The sequence below is a fragment of the Copadichromis virginalis genome, linkage group LG8 (genome assembly GCF_057382275.1).
Source record: "Copadichromis virginalis isolate Kocher_CV1m ecotype Utaka linkage group LG8, C_Virginalis_male_GT1.1, whole genome shotgun sequence".
Classification (NCBI taxonomy): domain Eukaryota; kingdom Metazoa; phylum Chordata; class Actinopteri; order Cichliformes; family Cichlidae; genus Copadichromis; species Copadichromis virginalis.
Window position 1 is genome coordinate 13,751,546 of NC_140625.1, and position 25,363 is coordinate 13,776,908.

General features: G+C 41.4%; 1 protein-coding gene across 2 annotated transcripts; it reads left to right on the forward strand.

Annotated features, from left to right (window-relative positions):
- The first annotated feature begins 48 nt into the window (after positions 1-48).
- On the forward strand, positions 49-25,342 carry rab11fip3 (RAB11 family interacting protein 3 (class II)). 2 transcript variants are annotated; one of them, XM_085465970.1, is made up of 14 exons: positions 49-2,114; positions 8,124-8,217; positions 12,222-12,298; positions 15,562-15,734; positions 19,115-19,315; positions 21,165-21,302; positions 22,119-22,154; positions 22,297-22,390; positions 22,565-22,809; positions 23,224-23,305; positions 24,028-24,165; positions 24,325-24,480; positions 24,591-24,731; positions 24,807-25,342. In XM_085465970.1, exons 1-14 carry the CDS (start codon positions 519-521, stop codon positions 24,918-24,920), a joined length of 3,285 nt encoding a protein of 1,094 aa, XP_085322096.1. In that variant the 5' UTR covers positions 49-518; the 3' UTR covers positions 24,921-25,342. The 2 variants fall into 2 exon arrangements, with proteins under 2 accessions (XP_085322096.1, XP_085322097.1); XM_085465971.1 differs by lacking the exon at positions 21,165-21,302.
- Positions 25,343-25,363: the final 21 nt, after the last annotated feature.

Genomic DNA, 25,363 nt, shown 5'->3' on the forward strand with positions numbered 1-25,363 from the left:
GTTCAGTTTCGAGACGTTATTGAGCAACTTTCAGGCCGCAAGTGAAGCATGCTGAAGCTGGAACATCTGACAACTACCAGGAGCGGACCTGTCATGGCAGAAAGGGATATAGTGAGTCCAGACGCATTTCCATCAGCACCATATTCAGTATGGCCAGGAAATCAGTATGATTTCTAGATTTAGGTAATGCTGTTCTCGAGATGTGGGGGGCAACCACTGAATTAAAAGTCAGAAATAGAGTCTTAGGCGTTTTTTCTAAACCTGCATATCTTCTTAAAACTATTGTAGTTTGTACTTCGTAAAATCACAATATCTGATAGCATCTTTTAAATGATAGCGGTGGAGAGCGCTTGTGGGGGCTCTCCACACTTGACTCACAATTTCACTAGAGATGTGCTGTGCCATATAGAAGCATGGCATTAAAATTGAAGGATTGGATCTTGACAGTAGTGAGATAAAAATAAATAGATACAAATCAGCAGCTTTCATAGGTTTCCAAAGGTGAACAGCCAGCATAAATGGAGCCGACAGTTGTGTCTGGCCCTTTGGGGCACACGCAGTGGGAGCCAGAGCAGCCATTTCCTCTTGGATTTGAGACACTGGATTCAGACAATGCAGGTGTGCCCTGTCAAAACAAGAGTGAACAGACGGGTTTGGACTTCAGGAATGGCGACCAGAACAACATATCCCAACAGACTCAGAAGGAAAAGGATTTAGTGGACAACCACCTGAATGTCTCAAATCTTTCTTTTGGAGATTTGCAGTTTGAGGGAGATCACACCACTATCTCCCAAACTTTTCTCCACAGTACTCACATTAAGGATTTGTCTTGCACAGAAAAAACAGAGGGACTTGATGAAATTAGTGACTGCACATTGTCCTGGCTATTTTCTCCCAACTTCGCTGATGTGATTGGAAAAAACTCTGCTCAAAAGGAGCTGACTCTTAAACGGGATTCCCCTCTGGAGGACTTAGAAGTCCTCAGTAGTCGGGTTGCGCTAATAACCCTCAGCGTGCCATCATCTCCAGTGAAGACCGATACAGGGGATCCATTTTTGCTAGTAGATCTCTCCAATGAACATCCTGCTCCCAACTCAGAGTCTTCAGGCGAGTTAAACCCACAGGGTGTCAGTGAGGAGCTGGTAAAGGTGCCATGTAAGGAGCAGGTCGACCTCCCTCCCTTACAGAGCAGGGAGACTTTGTCACCTGAAATTGGAGACAAAGGTTTATTCCCTGATCAAGTGACCGATCTACCTGTAACCAGTAGCGCTACCCTACAAGGTTTACCTGAGAACTGCCTCCTTCATAACACACACAGCACACCGCTGGAGTGTTTTGAAGGATCTGTGCCTTTGTTGGATTTAGACGTTCCAGATTTTGACAGCAGCCTAAGCCTGTGGCCTGCCAGTGCTGCCTCTGTTATCTACACAGGAACTCCATTAGATGTATCATCAGAGGAGTTAGAAGTGGTACATGAAGAAGCTGCTGTTATTAGGAATCTTACTTTGGAGCAACAAGGTGAGAACGACCTGCTTGCTCTGGGTTTATTAAACGAACCTTCATCACTGACACTGCCTCTGGTTGAAGATGCCCTCATCCAGGGTGATCTCAGCAGTCAGAGTTCCTCTGTGGAAAACACGCCTAAGGATTTGATGGAAGACAACATCTGTTCTGAAGTCAAAAATCAGGGAAATGAGGCAATGGCTTTGGATCCGTGCTTGACTGTTGAAGAGGTCCACGATGACGAATCTTGGGACTTGAAACCCCAGGAGGGAGTGCGGAATGAAAACAGTCCAGCAGCTGAGGAGAGGCCGGCCGACACTACACAGCTCCAGGGTTCAGGCTGTGATGAAGTGGCCTCTTTTGATTTTTCAGTTCAGGATTTAAATACAACTTCTTCTGAGCCTGAGTGGACTAGTGAGCAGGCCGTGGAGACGGTCTCCCTCTCCAACATGGTGGTAGATGACTCACTGCCGATGGTCTCAGCTGTGAGTGCAGGGGAGGAAGAAGTCTCCCCTCTGAAAGCTGTGTTCGATGCTTTAGACCAAGATGGTGATGGCTTCGTCCGCATTGAGGAGTTCATGGAGTTCGCCACTGCCTATGGGGCCGATCAGGTGAGAAGCTTGGTTTTTTTGTTTTTTTTTTTTAGGTTTTTTTTTAAAAATTTTTTTTTTTAGTCTTGCCATTTTTGAGCAGGCAGCTTCTTTGTACCGTATGTTGGGTAAGATTCAGTGTAACACAATAAACTGCTCCATATGTGTAAAATCTTTAGTATTGATTTTTAGCAGGAACTTGGAGTGCTTCCTGTAAAACACTGGTAATTAAATAAACTAAAATCCATCTACGTCTCATGTCTGTGTTTTAGAATGTGTATGATCCAGATTTATTTCAGATAAAACAAGTCAACTGTCAAAATGTGGTCATTTATCTGATAGGTTTTTGGGTGAATGTTTAAAACCTTCATACAGACATGAAAGCTGGCTCAGGTGATGTTACAGTGTCACGTAATGGAGTGGTAACTTAACCCCTGCTGAGGTGCTGGTATGTTTCTCTGCAGTTTCCAATGCTTAGTGTAACAGACAATACTGAAAGTGCAACTTATTATGAAAACCATGCCTGGATTAGTTTGTCATCTATCTTCAGTGAGTGTTGAAAGGCCAGGACTTGTTTTTCTCTCTGATAAATCTGTTAAACATGCTGTCTGTAATGAGTTATGTCAGGCCTGAAACTCCATATGTCAAATGACAGAATGCTCACTTCTTCATTTGTACACTCTGTGGCTAGGGGATTACCCCTTGTGGTATAGCTGCTGTGTGTCTCTGTACCCATTAGCCTCACTGGTTTGATGTTATCTTCCCCTTTACATCAGGTATTCAGTTTTATTTCCACAAAAATAGGCCTGTCTGTCAGGGGTACCTAAGTGAGTATACATTAATATTAGAATTTTAACATGATCTTCTTTAGCAGTTTTTGATATGTATATATCAGCATGAAACTAGCCAGCTCAAAAGATGTAGGTCAAAAAATTTGGGCAATAAGTTAATTTCCGCTACTTTAACCAGCTTGTTTTTAACACTGTGAACCTTTGGTACACACACACACTCACACACACACACACACACACACACAAAACGTAATGCGTGCTCACTAATGCTTTTTAATCTCTTCTTTCTCAGTTCAAAGCACCTCTATTGCTGCTGCTCTGTCCTGTGTCTAGCCATAGGCATCTGCAGCTCTCCAGGCAGGGAATTGTGAAGGATTAAGAATTAAATGTATTTTCCTGAGTCGGAGGGACTTCGTGCTTTGCGTGCAGTTCACCAGCTGCCGATGACCTTGTTTCGAGTGACACAGGAGCACAATGTCTCATGTTTGGTGTAATTAAAATAAGTTGCACCTGCTGATTGAGAGAGTGCTAAAGTTGACACATCTATGACACTGAGAGTTATTTTTTTTTTTCCCAGAGGTGTGGTCTGTTTGACTGTTATTTCCTGCCAAAAGGTGCTATCCAGATTGTGCAGGTGGCTTACTTGTTTGTTTGTTTGTTTGTTTGTTTTTCATTGTGTTAGCTATCCAATATCTGGTTTGCAAGAGCTCCATGAGCTAAATGTGCCCTCAGAGGAGGCTCCTCTCAGATTTCTGTCCTTTCCTGAGACCAAGGAGATAAACGTTTAGGCGCGCTTGTTATTTCTAACCTTATTTTTTTTTTCATTTGCAGTTGTCGAGCAGTCAGCAGACAGACTTATCTATAGAATTTGTGGAATGTTTTAAGCATGTTACCTTTAGGTGAGTTCATCATTCAGTAGCTCACACAAGGATCTGTAGAAAAGTCAGCTCTGCTTCAACAGGGCAAACATATTCACTTTATAATTGTTTCTTTGCTGAGTGTTGAAAGTGTTTTTCTCCTCCCATATCAGTGCGAACCACATATAAATGTGCTTTTGATATTTGACTAAGCCTTTCCCTGATATGTCATTGTATTTCAGCTATCTGGAGATAAAAGCAGTTTGAATAAGCTCTATGCCTGACCGAGTCCAAATGGGGAAATTATGACCTGGGCCTTGGTGGTAACACAAGTGTTTAAATATGTTGGTTCAAAAACCACAAGGCAAAAAGTAATACAGATCCATAAAAAAAATGCCCATTGAGAATTTATGATAAGCTCATCGTGTCATGTTTGTTATGTCATAGTTTAGCTGGCAGCTAGGACTGTAACTTGGGTTTCTCTTTGCAAATACCCCCAACACCTGATAAACACCAGGAAGGTATTCATAAGACATTTGCATGAATGTTCAGATGGCGTTCGTATGCTAAGCATGCAAATGTTTCCTCTAGAATTATTCCAGGATGTGATACCGACTATAACCGCACACAAATGTAGTGTATTGCGAATAACATGGCAGGGAAACACTGAGCACCAAATGTCTCTCTGCAGTAGTGAATCCACTCTATGAAACCTTTTTGACTATTTAAAAAAATTAAAAATAAATGTCCTGTCTGGCAGGTCTTAGTATGGCGCTATTGAAAAGACTTTCTAACTCCCACTCACTCTCTGGTTTTGACCCTGATTCTGCACAAAAGCCACACTGAACTTCATTGAGTTTGGGACTCTCTTCTGAGTCGACATCACCAAACCTACTTTGGTCAGCCTCCCTCCCATCACCCACTGCTGTTATGCACCACCCCTCTAATCCTCAGTGGAATGCCCCAAGCCCTGAAACATCCCCTCTCTTTAGTTCCCTTTTGTTTTCATCTGTGTTTTATTTACAAAGACTACTTATTTATTTTCATCCGAACCTGCCAAACTTATGATTATGGCTATCAAAGTTTCGTTTGGCAACTGACTATTGCGAAATGCCCTTTAGGAAACACTCTCACCAAAGGGTATTCTTCTCATCGGGGTTATGCACAAAAGTGGTCTGTGTGGAGGCGGTCAGGCGTGCCCCGGCACTGATTAGACACAAATGGAGGAAAGCGAAAAACCACAGTGCTTTGCTCCGCTGAGCAGTGGAACCGTTGAGCTGCATCTGACTTTTTATCTCAGTCTTTCCTCTAGGTCTCAGGGCTGTACATCTGTCTAAAAAAAGACACTGTAAAAGCTAAAAATGTAAGTTACCTTTTAGAAATGGAAGAAAGGATTAACACAGACACAAATAAACATGAAAAGTGCTTAAATCTATTTAATATAAAATCTTTCTGGAAAATAAGTGTTTAAAGAAATTACTTTTCAGAGATTTTGTATTAAATAGATTTATCAAGTTGTATGAAATACTTGTTCCATGTAAATAAACTATGTTATTGTTTAATATGTTATTGTATCAGGCTTAAAATAGGAAAAACAGGTCATATAGAGAACAGCAACAGTCAAAACAAGGACAATGATAAAAGTTATGTGAGTCTTAGAAGAGGATAATCTGATTTCTTTGCCCGGTTAATAGGTTGATGCAAAAATGAAATCACATTCACCTTTCAGTTTTTAGGTTAGACCTAGGAATAGCCAGCAGGCTCCACTAACAAGACCTGAGGGGCCTGGCACTGCTGTACAGCTGAAATGTAGGCCATGGACACTTTCCACAGGATAGTAGCTTAAAACTGATCTGGGAGCTTTGGCACTGGAGGTTTTTACAGTAGCGTATCCTACTCGGCTCAGTGGTGCATTTTTTTTTTTTCTTCTAATGCCACAGAAACGATACCCAAAAGCTGTTCTTTGCTTTTTATATCAGACGTGCACAAAAACGTCACTGAAACCACTGATGCTCGTTAACTCCCCGCTCACACCTCAGTTTTCTCGCCTTGCCCAGAAAGAGGTGTTTGTGAAGAGCTGTGTGGAATAAAAGCGTTTCCTCTGAGCTGTGATGTTCTGTGATGTTGGGATGTGGAAAAAGCTTCAGTAAAACACCTTACGCTGACCTAAAGCACACTTTGTTTTTCTTCTTCCGTGGACTTGCATACATGAAATCACTTGCTGTTTTGTGGTTGTGTTTTGAAGCCCCAGTTTTTACACTACACCTGTCACCGTCTTGGTTTTGTTTAGTTAGAAGTGTTCGAGAGTGTGTAGAGTGTCAATTTATCAGGTGATTCAGATAACTTCTAATTTAAGCCCGATAGCATGCAAATAAAATGCTAGAATTTCTACCATCAAAGGAGTATTTTTGCATGGTCTGTTAGAACAACCAGCGGGCATTACAACCTACAGCCTTTCTGTCAGTTAAAGCAGTCACTACTGTAAAATGTGTAAATGGATACAATGTAAATGGATGAAGTTATTAAACAAGTTCACCCTTATGAAAGGAGTAATAACCTATGGAACCTAAAAGCAGCAGGCTGGTTATTTATGCTGTAGAGATGGGAAAGTTAATCTCATGCATTGTAGGTACTTTGTCCATGTTGTTTTGTTTTTTTTAAGTGCACAAAGCCACTGTGCCTGAGGTTTTGGATTCTACATTTTGAAGTGTCAATGTTAGCATTTTAGCTGTTGTAGCGCATAGACGTTACTATATATGGATGAAAGGTTGCTAAGCTATCAGCTATCTCTAGCAGTCGTGGTTAGCAAGCTGTATTCATTAACTGTGCAGGGTGCAGTGAAGAGAGTCTGTGTGGATTGACTTTTGGTCATTTAAGGAACGGCAGTTTTTCACACTTATGCTTCGGCCCTTGGGGTCCTACTATTGATCAACATTTCTGACAAAAAATACTTTGCTGTATTTAGTGAGGATTGGCCCTGCTTTCATGTGACTGCATAGTTGTAGCACACATGTGTTATGCTAGCTATACCCAGTATTTTTTGCTGGATGTAGTTTTTGTTTATTTTAGAAGCGAGCTGTAGTACCCTTTGCATGTTTGTCTTGTTTGAACAGAGCATTTAGTTGGTAATCTATCCTTCTGTTTTTTTGTTGTTATTGTCCAATAACTTTTTAGTGCATGAGAACCAAAGAGGCACGGATGATTAAACAAAACAAAAAAAAAACCAAAACTTTATTTAAAAAAAAAAAAAAAAAAAAATGTAAGGGGGGGAAACCTAATGATTCCTAGTTGCTAGGGTTCAATACAAAAAACTGTCTTCATCTGTGCTCTTTTTAAACCTAGAAAATGGTGAGCGTATCAAATCTGCTGTAAGAAAAAGGGTTCACCATTGCAGACAAGCTTGCTGGATGCTTGAACTCAACATTGCTGCATGAACTCTTATTTAGCGATACCACTCACTCCCCTTCTCTCACCCAGTACAGCTGGATTTAATTAATCAAACCCAGATCATAAGCCACAGGCTTGACAGAGTCAGTTTGAGTAGTTTCAACCTTCTCAGCCTCTTGAGTAGGAGCTCAGTATTGCTAAGAAGATCAAGTTATTTTTATGTGTAACTGATATAAAAAATGTTCCAGAGACGCCACGCACAGAACAGCAATCCCTTTAACATGTTCACACTGTGCTGACGTTCTCAGAGAAGAAGTGATCCCAAACCACAGAAACCTCACGTCGCTGGTGCTCCCACCCAGCTGCTCTAATTCTGTTACATGCTTGAAAGTATGCTGCAATCATGTGTTAGTCTTTTTTTCCCCCATGTGTGACATTTTATGCTCAGAGGGTGAGGTACTTTTGCTGATAGCTAGTTCCCAAGTTAAATCTCTGGAAGCCAGATAACCTATCCAAACAAGCCCTCTTGGTAAATTAAAAAGATTTATTAAAAAAAAAAAAAGCTATAAAGCTAACATCCTTATAAACTTGTCCAGAATTCAATAAAGTGAAACTCTTTACATCTGCAAAAGTTGATTTTTCTTCTCAAGCTCTAAAGTGTTTTATTGGTGACTTTCTGCTCCTGTAATCAAAAATGGAGCTTGTGTAATTGTGCAGTTAAACTGTCAAATGAGTTGAATGATCCTGAGTATGACTTCTTAACAGTTTTATGAAGCCCAAAGCAATTTTGAATGCAGTGTGCTTCCCCCCCCCCCACTGAAGTCAGTATGCAAACATTGCAGCTAAGTAGTTTGTCGTTCTTTGTGGAAAACTTCCCCTTATGTCAGTCATTACATCTCCCTGAAGCATCCATGCTGAACATATGGTAGGTTTATGACAGGGAGCTTTTATGATGTCAGTGTAGTGAAATCTTTCTTGTTTGTGTCCCTCTTTAGGTGAAGGATCTGACAAAGTTTTTGGATCCAAGTGGGCTCGGTGTCATCAGCTTTGAAGATTTCCACCGTGGAATCTCTGCCATTAGCAATGGAGGTGAGTCATCGCGCATCTCCTTTTGTTTTCCTTGTAAACTTGTTCCTTAGTACCCTCTTTTTGTGGACCCACTACGTCTGCTTGTTTCAGACACTTGTACAAAAAATCTCTTGAGCTACCCCTTGCCCCAATTTCTTTACATTTTGTTTCCAAAGAGCCAGACTTGTCCATTTCAGTCCAGTCTGACCTTTATTTTGTGTGTATGTGTGAAGCCACTTAACAATAATCTATGAATTATTCAAGCATTAAAAAAAACCCCTGCTTCATACTAGAGATGGACCGATCCGATATTACGTATCGGTATCGGTCCGATACTGACCTAAATTACTGGATCGGATATCGGAGAAAAATAAAAAATGTAATCCGATCCATTAAATATCACGAAAGCACCTCGCAAAACTTGCAACACGCCGTAACTCACCTCAGAACGTTAGCACGTCGGAGCAGTATGCATCACGTGATAGAGGGCTGTGGCATGCGGGACCTGTCGGTGGTCTGGATAGCATGTGGAGCTTCGCTAGCAACCTGGCATTTCATCTCCGACAAAGTTATCCCCGAGAGAAGTAAAGCAAGTGTGTAAGTCCATCTCTGAATGTTTGTAAAGCATTCCTGCATTAAGCTTAACAAGCGACTGCCTCTCGCTCTCCGGCTGCTACTTCAATCGTGAAACTGCTTAATGATCAGCTGATCGGCTTTTCTGTCGCGAGTCCGTCTGTCTTGTTTGTTTTTGGCCCACTTTGCACCAGAAAGAGGAAACCAGCGGCTGAACAACAGCAGCACGTTTAAGCTTGATAAGCTGTTGTTAGAATTTATTTAATATTACTTTCTACTCGAGGATCTTTTTCTATGTAGCTGACGTAACTGTGCAGGGGCGGATCTAGCAAAGTTTAGCCAGGGGGGCCGATAGGGCATGAACAGGGAAAAGGGGGCACAAAGACATACTTTTCTTTCTTACTCTCATTTAAAATGTCGAGCTTTTAATAAATAATTATCTGACACCCAAAGTTTTAATTTGATGTAAAATGAATAGAAGTCAATTACTGTATATAGTGACTATTAAGTCTAATATATATACCCTAGTAAGCTATAGTACTTTTTACTTTGGGATGGTACCATCTGTGCTGTCTGCAATTTTGTTGAAGAAAGATGCTGAATCTATTTAATATTTCTTGAAAAATAATTGATTTCTGTGCATTTTTTTTCACACTTCATCAAATTAAGGTTGATTACGTCGATTAAGCATCATGAGGTGGAGCGTGAGGGGTGGTTCCCTATTTTTTATTTATTTATTTTTGTTGTTGCTGGGAGTTGGAACCCTATTAGTTAGGTTGCTTAATATTTACGCTAAGTACTCTTTAAAATACCAGAATAGTGAGGATGGTGTAGGTTTAAGTTTATTAGATTGATCAGTATTGCTGAACTATGAAATATTTTTTTTTGTATACAGGTATAACAGAATAGCTTTAGTGTAGTTGTTGTTTTAAACTTGAGTATGAACTTGCAGACTTGCAAAATGCAGCAAGATATTTTAAAAAACAGTTTTGTTGATTAAAAAACACTATATCGGATTCATATCGGTATCGGCAGATATCCAAATTTATGATATCGGTATCGGTATCGGACATAAAAAAGTGGTATCGTGCCATCTCTACTTCATACCTGAGCACACATCATTAGAGATGGCATGTTGCATCCTGAGTTTCTCATTCAGATCAGACACAACTCCTAATCCTTTTTGTGGGTTTGTTATAACATCAAAATCAAATCTTATCCAAATATTGAATTAACGTTCACATTTGCTCAAAAGTGGACATTAGTTCAAAGAGAGAGTGCTGGGTGTGTGGTGATGTCATTGCAGCAGTGAAACTGATGCCTCAATCTGCCCGGACTATTGATTTGAAGAACTCATTCCCAAGGCTTTCTAGGTTGCATATATCCAGTTTCTCAAACCATTAATAAGTCATGCACTGGAAAGTGTTAGATGCACAGACACATGGGCTGACTGGTGAGGTTTCAGAGCGGGATTGGCAGAGGGAGAGATGAGGTTTGGGCAGAGCGTCCTGTTCATCTTAATTATTTACAGTCTTCTCTCTCTGCCCTGTCCTCTCAGTTTTCCCCACTATATTTTTCTTCCACTAGTCACTACTGTTGATGCAGAGTACAGTGATGAAAACACAAAGAAAGGACAGATACTGCCTATATTTGCTTCCAAGGATAAATATCTCAACGTAAACTCTGCTTTTGTGTACATTTTCTTACTAGATGCTCTTATTTCACTGCTCAAGCAGTCTCAAGTAACTGGTTTAATAGGCAGTTTTTGTGCTCCTGTCATTTGAGCAGAGTCGTTCTGGTTTGTTTTGGTGTTTTTGTTTGATTAGTGCACATACCATATTCAAGGAACAAGGATGATATTGTTGAAACTGGCCACTAGTATTGTCCTGTGTTTCCCTTACTGCCTCTCCATTACTTTAGGTGCGTCTAGCTCTGTGGTTAATGAATCAGTTTTTTCCTCCTAGGAGAAAGTTTCTCATTGGTGTGTGAAGATCTAACTTCCCAAGTTGCTCACACACTGCTAACAAAATCACAGTGTGCTTGTCACTTTTCAGCTAAACTATTCCTATTTAGAGCCACTGCATCCATGTCGTATTCATTACCCCAGCAGTGACCTCCTCTTGTTGTAAACGGAGGCCAAAATCTGCTCCCTCGGGTCCCAGCCTGGCGTATACGTTCATCATAAGCTTCACTCAACTTTCTTCTTTTGTTTCCATTTTTGGATCACTCCTCACGGAAAATTGTACCTTTTTAATAAAGGGAAGTCTGCAGGCTATGGAAATGCCTTGTATCCCATAGTGGCTGTGGCATGTCTGGAACAACAAAACATTGCCTAGAAATATTTGTGCTCTGAAATTTTTACATGATGCCAAGAGACTACAGGTGGGCAGCCTGCTTCTCAGGCCCATTCTTTGTGCACTCCTTTCGCTTCAATAGCCCACAATGTCTGAGTCTCCAAGAGCAAAGGGTTGCATAAAAACCCTTGGGTCTACTGCCAGGACACTGTTTGTGTTCTGTTCTCCCAGCAGGGCGCTATTCATTCCTCTGTTTACTAGATACGGAGCCGCAATGGCTGATGGGACTGTCGTTGGTCCGTCTCAGGTTGCACTGTTGGTGCTTTCAGTGGAGGGTTTTATTGACAAATATAAAGTGGATATGGTTGCTTGTTGCCCTTTTTACAGTTTTATTGTACCAGTCGCTTGACATTCTGTAGCCCCTCAAACGTCTGTAAAAGTTACATAATGTTTGCTGTCAAATCACTCTTAGATTGCTGACTGTAAATATACAAGTAGGGCAGCTCAGGTGTAGACTCTGAAATGTGCTGATTAAAATGCTTAAGTCTGTTTTTCTCCCCCCTCTAAAAGTCAACATTTAAAATGAATCTTTGTTAACGGTGACACCTTTACTCATTTGCAAATTGAGGCTAATAATTTAATTAAATGGAGGTTTGTTCTTTTTACCACTGTAGGGAGAAGCAGGTTTCATGGTTTATTTATAAAAAAAAAAAAAAATAGAGAAATGTTAATGTAAACCGAAGACTGACATTTTAATAGAACCAAAGTAAGGCACGAATAGATTAAATAAATGCAGTTTTGTTATTGTGCTGTGCATGTAAGGGGAAACAAAAGCTGACAGGCTCTTCAATTTTAATCCCAAATTGTGCACAACATTTACATAAACACCTGAATCCATTGGTGATAATTTACCTGCACACTTGCAGGTGTGTTTTTTTTTTTTTTTGTTTTTTTTGTTTGTTTTTTTTTTCCTTTTAATTGTATTTTCCTTCAGTTGTTTCATTCACCTGCAGAGACATAATCCTGCATCCTGGCTCTCTGCTTTCTCATGGACATTGTACTGTGCAGACCAGTCTCGTGTTTGTTGAGCCTTCTTTTCTGTTTGGCTTTGTTTGTTCTGTACACATTAAACCTGTCTTCCTCCTGTCACATCTGCAGGCCCGGAGCCACAGCTATACAGTGTAAACTACAGTCCAGGGGATGGAGCTGTCGGCTGTCAAGAGGAGTACGATGAGGTGAGGAGCCATACATGGAGGCTTAGTCGCTCTCAAGTTGTGCATGCGGTCCAGCTGTTGTGCTGTCAGTTCCTGGTGGTGCATGCAGCAGCACAGTGTGAAGCTTGCAGGCTGAACTCCCTGTGTACTCTCACTCTTCCCACTGTAATTCACCGAGTGGCTTGCAAAGCTATCATTACTGCTCTATGAATGCTCCACGGGTTGAACACCCTGGTTTGGCTGACACTAAATAGCATCTGGCAGGCGAGGCTTTTGAGTATTCTTTGACAAATATTGAATTAGCTGGAATGTGAGCTTGTTTTCATGTCTCTGGACTTTTTTTTCTTTTTTTTTCTTTACTGTTGTGGGCAGCATATCTAGAATTCCTGTCTTCTCTGGTGTATGAAACTTGTATATTTAACAATCATTTTTGCTGGCCTCTGCAGAATTGAAAGGTTTCTGCTATTATGTGTGCCTCGAGCTGTGCTGGAGGACGACTGTTGTTTTAGTGGCTTTACAATGCATGGTATCGGCGCCCTCTCTTGATGTTGTGTAGAAGTGCAGTCACGTATGTGAGAGACTGATTGAATAAATATTTAAGCATTCTTCACAAATACTAGGATATAAAAATAAATAAATAATAAAAACAGAATTGATCTTTGTGTACTTTTTATTTTGGCTAATCTAATTTGAGCACAATAACTGTTATAGAGCTTCACTTGATTGACAGCTGAGGCTTAAAATTACAGTCATGGCCTTGTTGCAAACTAAATTTAAATGCATTAAATGAATCCACTAGGTTGACAAGTTGCTCTGCACAGTAAGGGCTTTACATGTGAAAGCTTGGTTTTCACCTGAGTTGCTTAAGGTTTATTTTCAGATGAGGTCTTGCTTTTCATAGATGTGAGACTTCTCTATAGATGACAAGACATGCCAGCCAGTCAAAGGGAAGGAAGCGAGAGGGCTCTACATGTTTGCAAAGAGAGGGGGGAAAAAGATAAGAGATACTGCTGGTGGGAGCAGTGTTTTATTGTCTGGCCATCTGTGAGTCTAGATGGATTCACACTTGTTGGAAAGCTTTTAGTTGTAGTTAAGAAAGCAACTTGTTATATTCTTTAAGGAAATGAGTGCACATAAACTGGGTAGATGACATACTTGCATGGGAATCATACTTCTGCATCAGGTCTACACTGTGACTTAAGCCATAAGCAGAACCGCATTTTAATCCCACACCACAACCTTCTCTAAACCTGATGTGCACATCCTGAGAAATGCAACTACACGTCGGGTCGACGTATACCAGAACAACTTGAGTAAAAGGTTGCAGTGTAAGGATAAGAGGAGTTTCTGGTTGCTACATTAGTTATGACATAGATTTCCAACAGAAGTCTTATCAAGCTTCAAAGTACTTTTTTAACAGGGACAAAGCCTGTTATGAATTGTATTATTTCTCAGTGTTTTTGTCTTGTCATATCTGTTGATTCCTTGGATGTTTATGGGTGATTTCTTTTTATTATTTTCCAAAAATAGCCATTTGAATTACTTACTACCTAATTACTACCAATAGATGCGGCTATTTGAAAGTAACTGTAAATTATCATCACCGAGGTGAATATACCCTAGCTGTAGCAGTCCACGCAGTGTTAACTGTTTTTGTTTTATTCTCTTTAGACTTTGGTTCCTTGTTTTTATCCTTGATGCAATTATCTATAATATTTTTTCTACTTAAAATATCCCAGCCGCTTTGGCTGCAAGTTTTTGGAACCCATAAGCAGAGTCCGGGGGTTTATTCTGTGAATGTTTGAAGGCGACGCCACACCTGTGTCCGTGGCCTTCTTTTTTTCCTCGAGTTTCTGGCAGGAAAAAGTTCCCCTTGCTCTCGCTCTCTGTCAATGGCCGTGCTGTTCTGTCCCTGTTTGCTTTCAAAACAAGCAAGGTGAGGCTGTTCAGCTCGAGCCTGGCATGAGAGAGAAATGCAACACCCAGTCCACCACATTTTTCCTTTATTAAATAACTTCTGCCCTTGCTGATGTTCACATTTCCACCTCAGCTTTAATTGCTTTACAGGGACAATGACAGGTGTTGTTGAGCTGAAACTTTGTTAAACACTGCCCCCTCAGTGTTTGCACACAGACTGTTTAATTTAGGTGGTTGTAACGTGGAGACCTCGTTCGCTGTACAGTCTTAGACATGCAGAACGTGGCGTGATCATTTAAACGTTAACACTGTGGCACTAAGTGAAGTTCTGAGGGGCGAGCCGGGAATGATTAAATTGTTAATCTTAACTGTTAGCTGATTGTGTGGCATTTTCACTCAGAGCTGTTAGCAGCTGATTGAGCATTACAGCTGACTTCTGTTGCTCTTTGGACTTTGTCACTGTCTCCACCCCTCTGACCACCCAGTGTGCAACAGTATTATTATTTTTTTCCCTTCCCTGACGCTCTCTGCACTCTCTCTGAGAGTGAAGGTGAGGAAGGAATAGTAGGAGTTATAAGTGGGCTCTTATGGCAGGCCAGCTTTTCCGTGAGTGAGCCTGGGCAGGAAAAATGGTTTTTGGCATGGTGGATACCCCTCAGGGTCCCTCATCTTCTGATACTCCATGTAGACTGGTATGTTAAATTTTCCAACATGACTCACCTTTGCCTTATTATCGCTTCACAGCTCTGACACCTGATGAGTCTCTGGTTGCTGATGACTTCAGATGTCTATTTTCTGGCGTGTATCAGTTTTAAGCAGTTGGTATTTGTTGTTTGCAAAGCATTTTGTTTGAACATGTTGCTTAGAGGTGTTGATGCAGCAGGTTTTGCTTGGAACTGCCATCAGAAGCAGTCTCTGAAGTCTGTTTGTGCTGAGATTTATTTGCTCGCTGCTTTAATTGGCATCAGTACCTGCTGGCTAGACAGGAATATTCAAGATTAGCTCATCTTTGAAATGACTGCCTTGTTGACAGCTGTAGTTTGTGTGTGTGTGTGTCAAATAAACAACAACTGACAATCTTATTTATCTTCCCCAAAACAACCAAAGCACCATGGTGGTTAGTCTCATTCAAATTCATAATCATAAGAAATGTGTAGAGCACTGTGAGTACTTTGTATTGGGGCAGTGTTTGCTCGATGTTAATACTTACATTCGGCCAACTAAAATAATATTTGCGCATATTAAATTCCACCCATAAATATGCCCAGCTAGTACTCCAGTAAATTATTAAAATTGTGATGGATGTGGAAGTTTACCGCCTGAGTGCTTTCCTGTAATGCAACCTTATTCTGTTTTTGTGACTGCAGCAAAATGAGGTGACAGACAGTGCATACCTGGGCTCCGAGAGCACTTACAGTGAGTGCGAGACCTTCACTGATGAGGACACGGGGGCCCTTGTACCTCCTGAGATGCACGAGGATGTGGAGACGGACAGCGGCATCGAGGCCACGCTACACGACCCTGAAGATGGCAGCAACAGGTTGGTATATAAATTTCATGTCAGTGTTGGCTGCTATGCCTTTATTTCCTGGGGAAAAAAAAGAACTTGTGTGTTTGTTCAAGGCTGAGAAAATTGGATTGTAAACTTCAGTGTCTTGAGTCATACATCATCCCTTTATTCCACTTGTCATGAGATGCAGAAATCATGTTTGTAATGGCTCCTGGGTACAGAAATCTCCCCCAAAAATGTGTGTTAAATCTCTAGCTGAGGGTTAGCCCTGGAGCTGCCCTGCACTGCCCTTTTACACAGATCATGTGGTTTATGGGTCTTTCGTGTGTGACACTGGATCACTTGGGTTCTATGTGGGTCAGCAGACAGGCAGATTAAAGAGAGGCAATAGACTAACTTAATGCCTTCAGTTCCCCTGAGGTCATCCATGTGTTACTGTGTTGTCCTTAATGGAGACACCTGTATTTCATATCTAAGTATAGATGTCAGTGGTTGATTTACCTGCTATCACTTAAATTATGTGCTGGTAAATTTCAAAAATGGTTTCATCCATACAGGAGACAAAAGGTTAGTTAGTAACTCTCTGTAATAAAGACTTTTGTTGTTTTGGCCAAATTGTTGTTCTAAGCTTCAGTATTGCCTCAAAACTTCGCCGGCAGAACATCAGTAATGTTCTTTAGCTTTTTTCTTTCTTACTTTTATTTTTCTTAGTGAAATCATACATGCTATAGAGTATTTGGGGCGAAGGTTCATAATCAGTGAGAACATTCACTGTTAGTGTTTTTAGTATGACTGAACCGGAAAGCTTATTCAGAGATAACTTGGAATCTGCACAGTGTAAGCACAAGAAACCTTGAACACAGAAAGCCCTTCTACTATTCTTTACCTACGGTGGTCGGAGTGAAGGAGTCTTTTTACTGACCTGAAAAGAGGCTGAGATCTACTCATCTTCTTTGGTTATTTAGTAAAGCTGTTTCTAATAACAGCAGGTGAGTTGTTTTAAAAGTTCTCTTTGCTAAAATTGGTCATTGTGTGTTTTCAAAAATAGTTTTTTTTTTTTGTTTTGTTTTTTTTTTAAAATCCATTCATGGTGAATGTGGGTTTAATTGTTTTGCTCTGGACTTTTAATTGGTTTTACTGTTAAATTTGAGGTTGTGCTCTGTAAAGCGTTCAGTTATCTCAGCACCAGTGCAGCCCACTCACAGTTGACAAAATTAGTAAAGTCTGCATTCCAGATCTACAGACTAGCGGGAGGTGAGGGTTGGTGTTTGATTCTCACATTAATATTTTCGTCAGTAGTCCTCGTTTAATCGAATTAAAGACTGTAAGATCTTCTTTTTTTTTCTTTTTTTTTTTTTGTCGTCTCAAACAGTCGGACACTTCAAATGACGGCCCACATAAATAACAGTGCCGGTTGCTGTGGCAGATGAGATTCATGTCAGCATGCAAGCGTTCTTGTTGATACAGTTTTTAGGGTAAACACGAGAGAGGAAGTGCACAGCTATGTGGCTTCATCTGCTGACTGTGTGACCTGTCTGTCCGGCTTGGTGACGGATCGGAGTGGACTGCCTGACATGGATGTGTTTGGACTTCCCATTCCATGTGTGAACCTTGAATTCCAGGAAGTGTTGAGTTGGCTCTTTTTTTGTGTTGTTTCCCCCCATTTTTTTTTTTTTTTTTTTTTTTTTGCAAGGCTAATCTGATTCTGCCTCTCCATTTACTCAAGTCATCACCCACACCTCTAAGTCTGACTCAAAGTTACATTTTAAAGTGTTTATATTTACTCACCTGCTTACTAAAAACTGGAAATGCATTAATTGCCAAAAAAAAGGACCCTTCCGTAATACCAGTGATATCATCAATCCTGTGAAAGGAGATTAGGTCCTATTTAAAATGTTATTACTGTCCAACACTGTCTATATAAGTTTTTTTTTTAATACAGCTTCCTTGTCAAATACAATCTTTGGCTTACTGTGAGCATTACTGATGAAATGAAACTAAGTGGACGCTACGTCAGCTGAGGTTTTGCCATGTAGCATGGTTAGCTGAGCGAACCCTAGCTCGAGTCTGCATTCAAAAGAGATTTTAGGATAGGAGTATATGCACTGAAGTGGGGATTAAGAATCTAACAGGATTAGCCACCTCCTCCCTTCTCTGTCCTACCCCTGTGTCCCCCACACACATTTGGCCCTTGGACAGTCAGCAGGGCTGTCTGTTGGTCATTGCTTAGCTTCAAATCTGATTAAGCCACTCAGTCAGCCTTTACCAGTACACGGCCTTAAGTCTTTGCGGCAGCAGCATCCGTCATGTAGCGCTGGCAACTTGCAGCTCCGCAGGATTTGTTTTCTCCACACTGGAGAGTGGTGGTTTTTGTTTTTAGATTGAGGTAAACTGTGAAAATTCAGGATTCCACTCTGGTTGTCAGGGGTTTTAACTCCAGTTGCTCCGAGGCTTTCACGCCAGGGCAGCGGAGGGCGCTTAAAAATGCGTTCTCTCTCGTCACCGTCTCTCTGTGCGAGGGACCTCAATATGGGGCCAAGTAGCAAGAGCCTGAATAAAGGGTGAGTAACAATAACATTGGTTTTGTTCAATTTAATCCGTTCAGCTCGATGCGTTTTTGTTTTGGTGTTTTTTCGCTAAAACTGAATTATTACTTCTTAAGAGTGCTTAGGAGTGTTGGCTTTGAATTAGACAATAAGCAAAACAAATCATGTCACAATGCGCTGAAAAAGCAGAGATTTCTGCTGATTTAGGCATCCTCTTCCTGTAAGAGTGTGTTTGTGCACATTTAAGACCTCCAACATCCTGCTGGACTACAGGAAAGCTCTTCTCTGAACTTTTCCTGGTACATGAAAGTAAATCTTGTTTTGTAACTCAAATTTACTATAAAGTCCTTAAGACCAGCCCTCCACCTGAATTATGTTTTGCTGCACACAACAGCCAGAGCAGTCATGTGGGTGAAAGTCTCAGGTTTTTCAGTAAGCTTGACCCACATTAAACACCACAAAGACTCCAGTCACATGTCTCAGGTGTTGCCCTTGAGGTTTTGCATTAACAGAGTACAAGACATGTTGTTTCAGCCAAAAGCAGGCCTCGGGATTAATGTGAATTAACAGATTACCTTTGAAGACGAGCGATCGAACTTGTCCAGACTGTTGCTCTTCTCGGGGAAAGATTAATTGTGCTTGTTTTGATCTGGTTAGATCCAAGATTCTGAGCTTTAGAGATTAAGGTTTGTTAAGTTTATGGAAGTGTGGCTATTTATGCTCAGACAGATGTTACTTCTGTCTTAACCTGGCACTTTTTTTTTTTTTTTTCCTCTTTTCTTTTTTTAACTCGGACTTGACATTAACAGTGTTGTTGTTTACGCCTGTGGGCACGCTCAGCAACTCTTCCACTGTGTGTTTCAGGTTTTCCTTGAACTCAGAGCTCCATAACCACTCCCTGGTGACGGTCATTGGTGGAGAGGAGGAGCACTTTGAGGACTTTGGGGAAAGTAACACTTCAGAGTTGCTGCTGGAGAGCACCACAGAAGGGCCCGAGGGAGAGGGTGACTCCCATCTCACACAGACGCCTGAGCAAGTCAATGGCTCAGCATTGCGCTCCCCCAGGTATGAGCTTGTCTTCCCTACACAACTCAACTCAGGCTTCCCGAAATTTAAGTTATTTGTAGTGCAAGTTATTTCAAATTTTAACCCAAAGTCTGTAGATCTGAGAAGCCATTAATAAGTGTAACCTGCACAAAGGTTATTTCTAAACGACATGAATCTATGAGAATTTAGGCTGTGAAATCATGGCTTTATTTTTATCAGCCCTTCCTGATAAGAGGTGTGAGACTGTCACATTCTCAGATGTGCTGTCCAGGCCCTGATGCGTATCTTTACATTCTTCAGAGAAAATGTTTCTCTTTTAACAAAGACACTGAGGTCAAGCATTGATAAGACATATCTGGAGACATCCTTGCCACCACTGTCTGCCTTCTTTTCTTGCCAAGGGAAAGATAAGATGGCCTGAACACAAAGTTCATTCTGGTTTAACTCTGCTTGTTGTAACAAAACTGAAAATGTGGATTTATTTCTCTTTTGGATGCTTCTTGGTATCCTTGGACTAAATGTGTTTTCAGTCAGTGTGTCTTAAAGGTGGCATCTGTTAGTGCAGGTCAGACAAAGATGGATGTTTTTGTTGCACTGAGTTTAGACGTCTTTAAGAGGCTCCAGCTGTGTAAAGTGCCCATTTAAAAACAGAAACGGCACGAGACACAAACGTATTCACGCTCTGCACCTTTATGTTGAATAAAGCTCCTGTTTTAGCCTTTTCCCGCTCATTTGTTCCCTTCCCCCCTCTTTTTCTCATCAGAGACTCTAAGCCGGATAATGTGTAATATCCGCTTGGGTGATATTTCAGTGACTTGACTTGCCAGGAAGCTCTTAACAGCTAACTGCCTAGTTGTTGTAGCCTACTGACAATGCAGAAATAAGATGGGGTAACTGGATTGGCACTAATAATACCATTTCAGTTATCACTATTAAAGACGTCAAGTACAGCCTCACTCAGTTCCTGCTGTTTTAGTAAAGCCTTTGTTAACATTAGAGGAAGGCTACATCACTATAGATGTATTATAATTCTTAGATTTTTGTTAAGTATATAAGCTCTAAAGAAATATTATGTAATATTTTTAAACAGAAAGTGCATCTTTTCCCATACAAGTTGAGCAAAAATCTGTTTAGTGGATAGACTCGAATCTCATACACAGAAAATAACCGCATCCCACAAGCTTCACCCACTCGGTGTGAATGCGTCACCGTGTTTTGAGCAAATCATGCTCATTGTTGGCTCATGTATCACTGCTGCCTACACACACACACGCCCCCACATTTATCTACATATTACCGTACTGAGTACATGTGCACACTCTGTCGGGTTAGTCCTGTTCTGCACAAACACACATCGCTGTGGGCATCGTTTAACACGCTGTCAGGATAAAATTGCTCAGTATGATGCTGCATATGGCCATCTAGTGACTCTCAGTCTGTCGTGTAACGCAGCCTCTCTGCCTCCAGGAACCGAAACGGGTGCCAGTTTATTAGGTAATTCAGGTCTGACTCTCCCTGAATAAACAGCAGCTGGTAGACGTGATGTGCAGAGAGCAGCAAGGAAATAAAATTCAGGCAGGCAAATTAATGGAATGGGTCTAATCACTCAATAAAGATAAGCACAGTCTTTATCTAAGAGATGTTTTGTTTCCTTACACTATCCAGAGCACGAGTCACAGCCACACTGCCGTCTGTCTCACGTCTCCTCTCAGCACTGCAGCCTTCACTTGTCACTCTTTTCAAACTCTTCTGTGGATTTCTCTGATACCCCAGTGGTGTCCCTTCCCACCTGTGTTCACCCCCTTACTTGTCCAGCACTCACCACATCCTCCCTTTCCTTTTCTTCCTCCTTGTTTCCTCTTTCCAGTGCACCCACTTCTCCCCCTGGCTGCTTTCAGAGCTTCCTCAGGGAGGAGGCACTGGACTTTTTCTGTAGCCAGTGTCACAAACAAATAAGTCGTCTCGAGGACCTCTCCACTCGCCTCAGTTTCCTAGAGATGACTAGGTAACACGTCATTCACAACCTCCTCTGGGTATAAGCTGTGTGACTGTGTGTGCAGTGCCGATTAGATGCAGTGTCACGCATGTTGTCATGATGATTGCATGACATTGGCATGATGGATAGCAGCGTTAGCATGTAGTATATATTAATAGAATAACATTGCTGATTTTCTTTTTTCCCATCGTTGCCATCTTAACAAATGATTTGTGAGTCTTAAAGAATGCTCATTTGAAAATAAGCATCATAGTCTGATTTTCACGTTTCATTCATTTGAGACATTAGCAGTATGAAATAATCACAGCTGAGTGGTGTCTGAGTTTCTTTTCGTTCCTCACATCATTGACTTCATGCTTCATTTGACTTTGACTGAATCCTTCTGCTAGTCAAGTGAAGGATCCTGCTTTTATTCCGACTTACTCGGATCCATATTACAGACACCCAGTAATTCCCAAACTTGGTTTATTTACAAACTGTAAATTCACAAGTATGTAATTCATTTTTGCCAAGTGCTGAAATTGCTATTTTATTTTAAAGGTTTCTGTAATACTCACATGGGTGTGTGTTAATCTGTTTGATCCTACATCAGCACCTGTTGGGTACGATTGATACATGCTGGTTTGTTGGTGTTCAGAGTGCTGTGGTGTGTGAATCCCTTGTAGCTTTAGTTATTATTCATCAACATGTTTTGTTTTGCTAGTAGATCTGCTAGTAGACAGAGGGATGAGGGGTTGGATAGGGATACCAAGCTGCGGTGTCTCTTTCCTTTTCATCGTTTTCTCTTCCTGACCATTTTTCCTGTTGTTCTGTCTCCCCATCCAGCGCTGGCAAGCGGCTATCCAGCAAGAAAGTGGCGAGGTAAGCCAAACTTTAGCTCTGTATTCTGTAGATATCAGCTCCCTTTTCTAGTATTATTGTAATTAATGGTTGTTTTTGGAAGCAGTTGTTTATCAAATATGAGTGGATAAGATGGAGTGATGTTTTTGCTCTTTACATGCAGACACCTCCTCCAGAACAGCTCAATGACTCTGGACACCATGAGCGACTTGACGCGGGACATCCTGGAGCTGGCTGACAACGACATCACAGACAAGGTGACAGTTGTGGTTACGCCGAGTGAGCTGCAACAGTTTTCACCTGTTACAGTTGTTGTGAAAGAAAGGAGGAAAACATTTATTGGCAGCCAGATCGATCGGTATAATTGTTAATAAGTCAAAACAAGTGTTTTTTTTAATTTTTAATAACTGTGAAATGTGTATACTGTCCAGGTGCTGCTCCTTGAGCGCCGAGTGGCAGAGCTGGAGAAGGAGTCCGAGGCTTCAGGGGAGCAGCACGCACGCTTGCGCCAGGAGAACCTTCAGCTGGTGCATCGGGCCAATGCCTTTGAGGAGCAGCTTAAGGAGCAGGAGCTCCAAGCTGACGAGGAACTGCAGCAGGAAACCCGGCGTCACAAGGAGGCCCTCAGCAAGCTGGAGAGAGAGAGAGGGTTGGAGATCGAAAACATGCAGGCGAGGTGAGGAGACTGCGAGGGGGGGAAATGGGTGTTTTTACACCTTTGTGGCTCCACGAAATATCAAAATATAGATTTTTACTGTATTTAATTTACTGCTTGTAATTATAATTATAAATGCACTTTGATCCCTTGTGCCTGCAACAGATGGGTTTTTGCGTCGTTTATATTTAATGGTGTTTTATAACAGCCTTGCTCATTGTGAGAAGAGGTTGTTGTTTTTTTTTTTATTGGAGGACTCATGGCTCTGCACTGCCACCATATGGCAATAATCTTCCACTGATGCTATTTTTTTTTTTTTTTTTTTTTTTTTCTCTTCCCCTTGTGCAGTCAGATTGTTAAATATTAATCAACTGAGCTGTTGTGGAGTTTTTGGTTTTGGTGTGTACTTTTGACAGATCTGTGCTTGTTCCTCAGGCTTCAGCAGCTGGACGAGGAGAACAGTGAGCTGAGGTCCTGCGTTCCTTGTCTTCGAGCAAACATCGAGAGACTAGAGGAGGTGATGACATCATTGTCACGTTGCTTTGTCTTTTCTCTTTTGTGGTCCTATCATAATATCTCCCTTGCATTCACTTGTAGGGACTGTAGCTCCGAAATGACAACACAGGCACGGCTTCCTCAAGACGGGCGCTTTGCTTCTATTTATTGAACGCCGTGAAAACTATAAACATAAAACACAAAAGCTGTAGGCATTTCAGTCACTTAAAAGTAACACATGTGCTTTAACAAAAATTACCTTGTGGCCGCCTGTCACTTCAGAGGTCCTAGACGAATAACCTTATAGTCTTGTGCATTCTAAATTAAATAATTAGAACACCATACATTACAAATTTGCACAATATTACACTTACAACAAATACCTTGTACAGCTAGTACACAAACCAGACTTCTGCAGATGGCTCACTAAAATCCTTTGTGTGATTATCAAACACAGGCCTCACAGCCATCACACCCAAACCTCGTGATAATAGCGGTGCAACATAAAAATTGTTCTTTGTGCCAAGACGAAATCATCTCATACACCAGATAAAACACACCTTCACAATATGTTCCACAGAAATTTACAAGCAAAAACATTTTAACTGCTGGAACGAACCATTAACCTCTTTTATGCAGAAGCCATTTCTGTGACACTTGCAAGGAATCATTTTATAATTGTTTTTGTCTCTTCTTGCTAACACTTCCCCACGTCTTTATTTTTTATTTTATTTCCTTCTCCAGGAGAAGCGGAAGCTGCAAGATGAGGCTGAAGCCATGGCCGACAGGCTGATGGAGGAGACAGAGTCTCGCAGGAAGATGGCCGACAAGCTGAGCCATGAGCGCCACCAGAACCAGAAGGAGAAGGAGTCCACGCAGGAGGTCAGACATGTTTTGTTTCTTTTCTCCGTTTGAAATGCGTAGCACAAAAATATAAAAAACAGAATACAGCTAGATCCCATCATATTAAAATTTTACATCATCTCGTTTTTTGTCATTAACATGATTTTTCCTCACATCCTTGATCTGTTTGTGCCACAGCTGATTGAAGATCTGCGAAAACAGCTTGAGCACCTACAGCTGTACAAATTGGAGGCTGAGGCAAAGAGAGGACGTTCACCTGGAGCAGGGCTGCAGGAGTACCAGACCCGCACCCGTGAAGCCGAGCTGGAGCAGGAAATAAAACGACTCAAACAGGTACCAAAAGAATCCTCATTCTGCTGTTTTTGTTGTCTTTGCGGTTTTGAGATGGAGAGGGGAATAATTTAGCAGCTGCATGGATTCAGTGTCTGACTTAATCTCTGCAGGACAACCGTACTCTTAAGGAGCAGAATGACGAATTAAACGGCCAGATTATCAACCTGAGCATCCAAGGAGCAAAGAATTTGATGTCTGCATCCTTCTCTGACTCCCTGGCTGCAGAGATCAACTCTGTCTCTCGCACAGAGGTAGGTTGAGGAAAGAAGTCGTGAACCGCATTCGCTGTCGGCTTTTCCCTCACTTCTGCTTCTCTCTGTTTCCAGCTGATGGAGGCCATTCACAAGCAGGAGGAGATCAACTACAGGCTCCAGGACTATATTGACAAAATCATCGTGGCCATCATGGAGTCCAACCCCTCCATCCTCGAGGTCAAATAAACAGCCAGAGGGACTCTACGGACTGCAATTAAGAAAATTGGAGATATTTCTAATAGAGGATATAAAAATATTCTGGAAGGAGAAAATAAACAGTAACGCCCAACTCCCCCCATCAGAGAGGATTTAACAAACAGTTCATGGCTGTCGTTGACAAATAAGCTAGTTTATTTTTGGTTAAGTACCCATCGAGTCTGTGCTTTTTGTGAGCGTCTGTGTCGGCCTTCCTGATAACACTTGGGTTCTGATGACGTCCATGTTGGTGGCTAGAGGGACCCAAGATTCCCCGTTTGAGTGAATGAATGTGTAAATGTGTGTGAGAGGGAAATATCCTACAAAGTAGAAACCCCTTTTCCAAACGATGCTAGAGCTAAAACCTGATCAGTTGTACCTAAAGGCCTTAAGTAAAAGGTGATCAGTCTTCATTAGTTATGCTACACATGCCT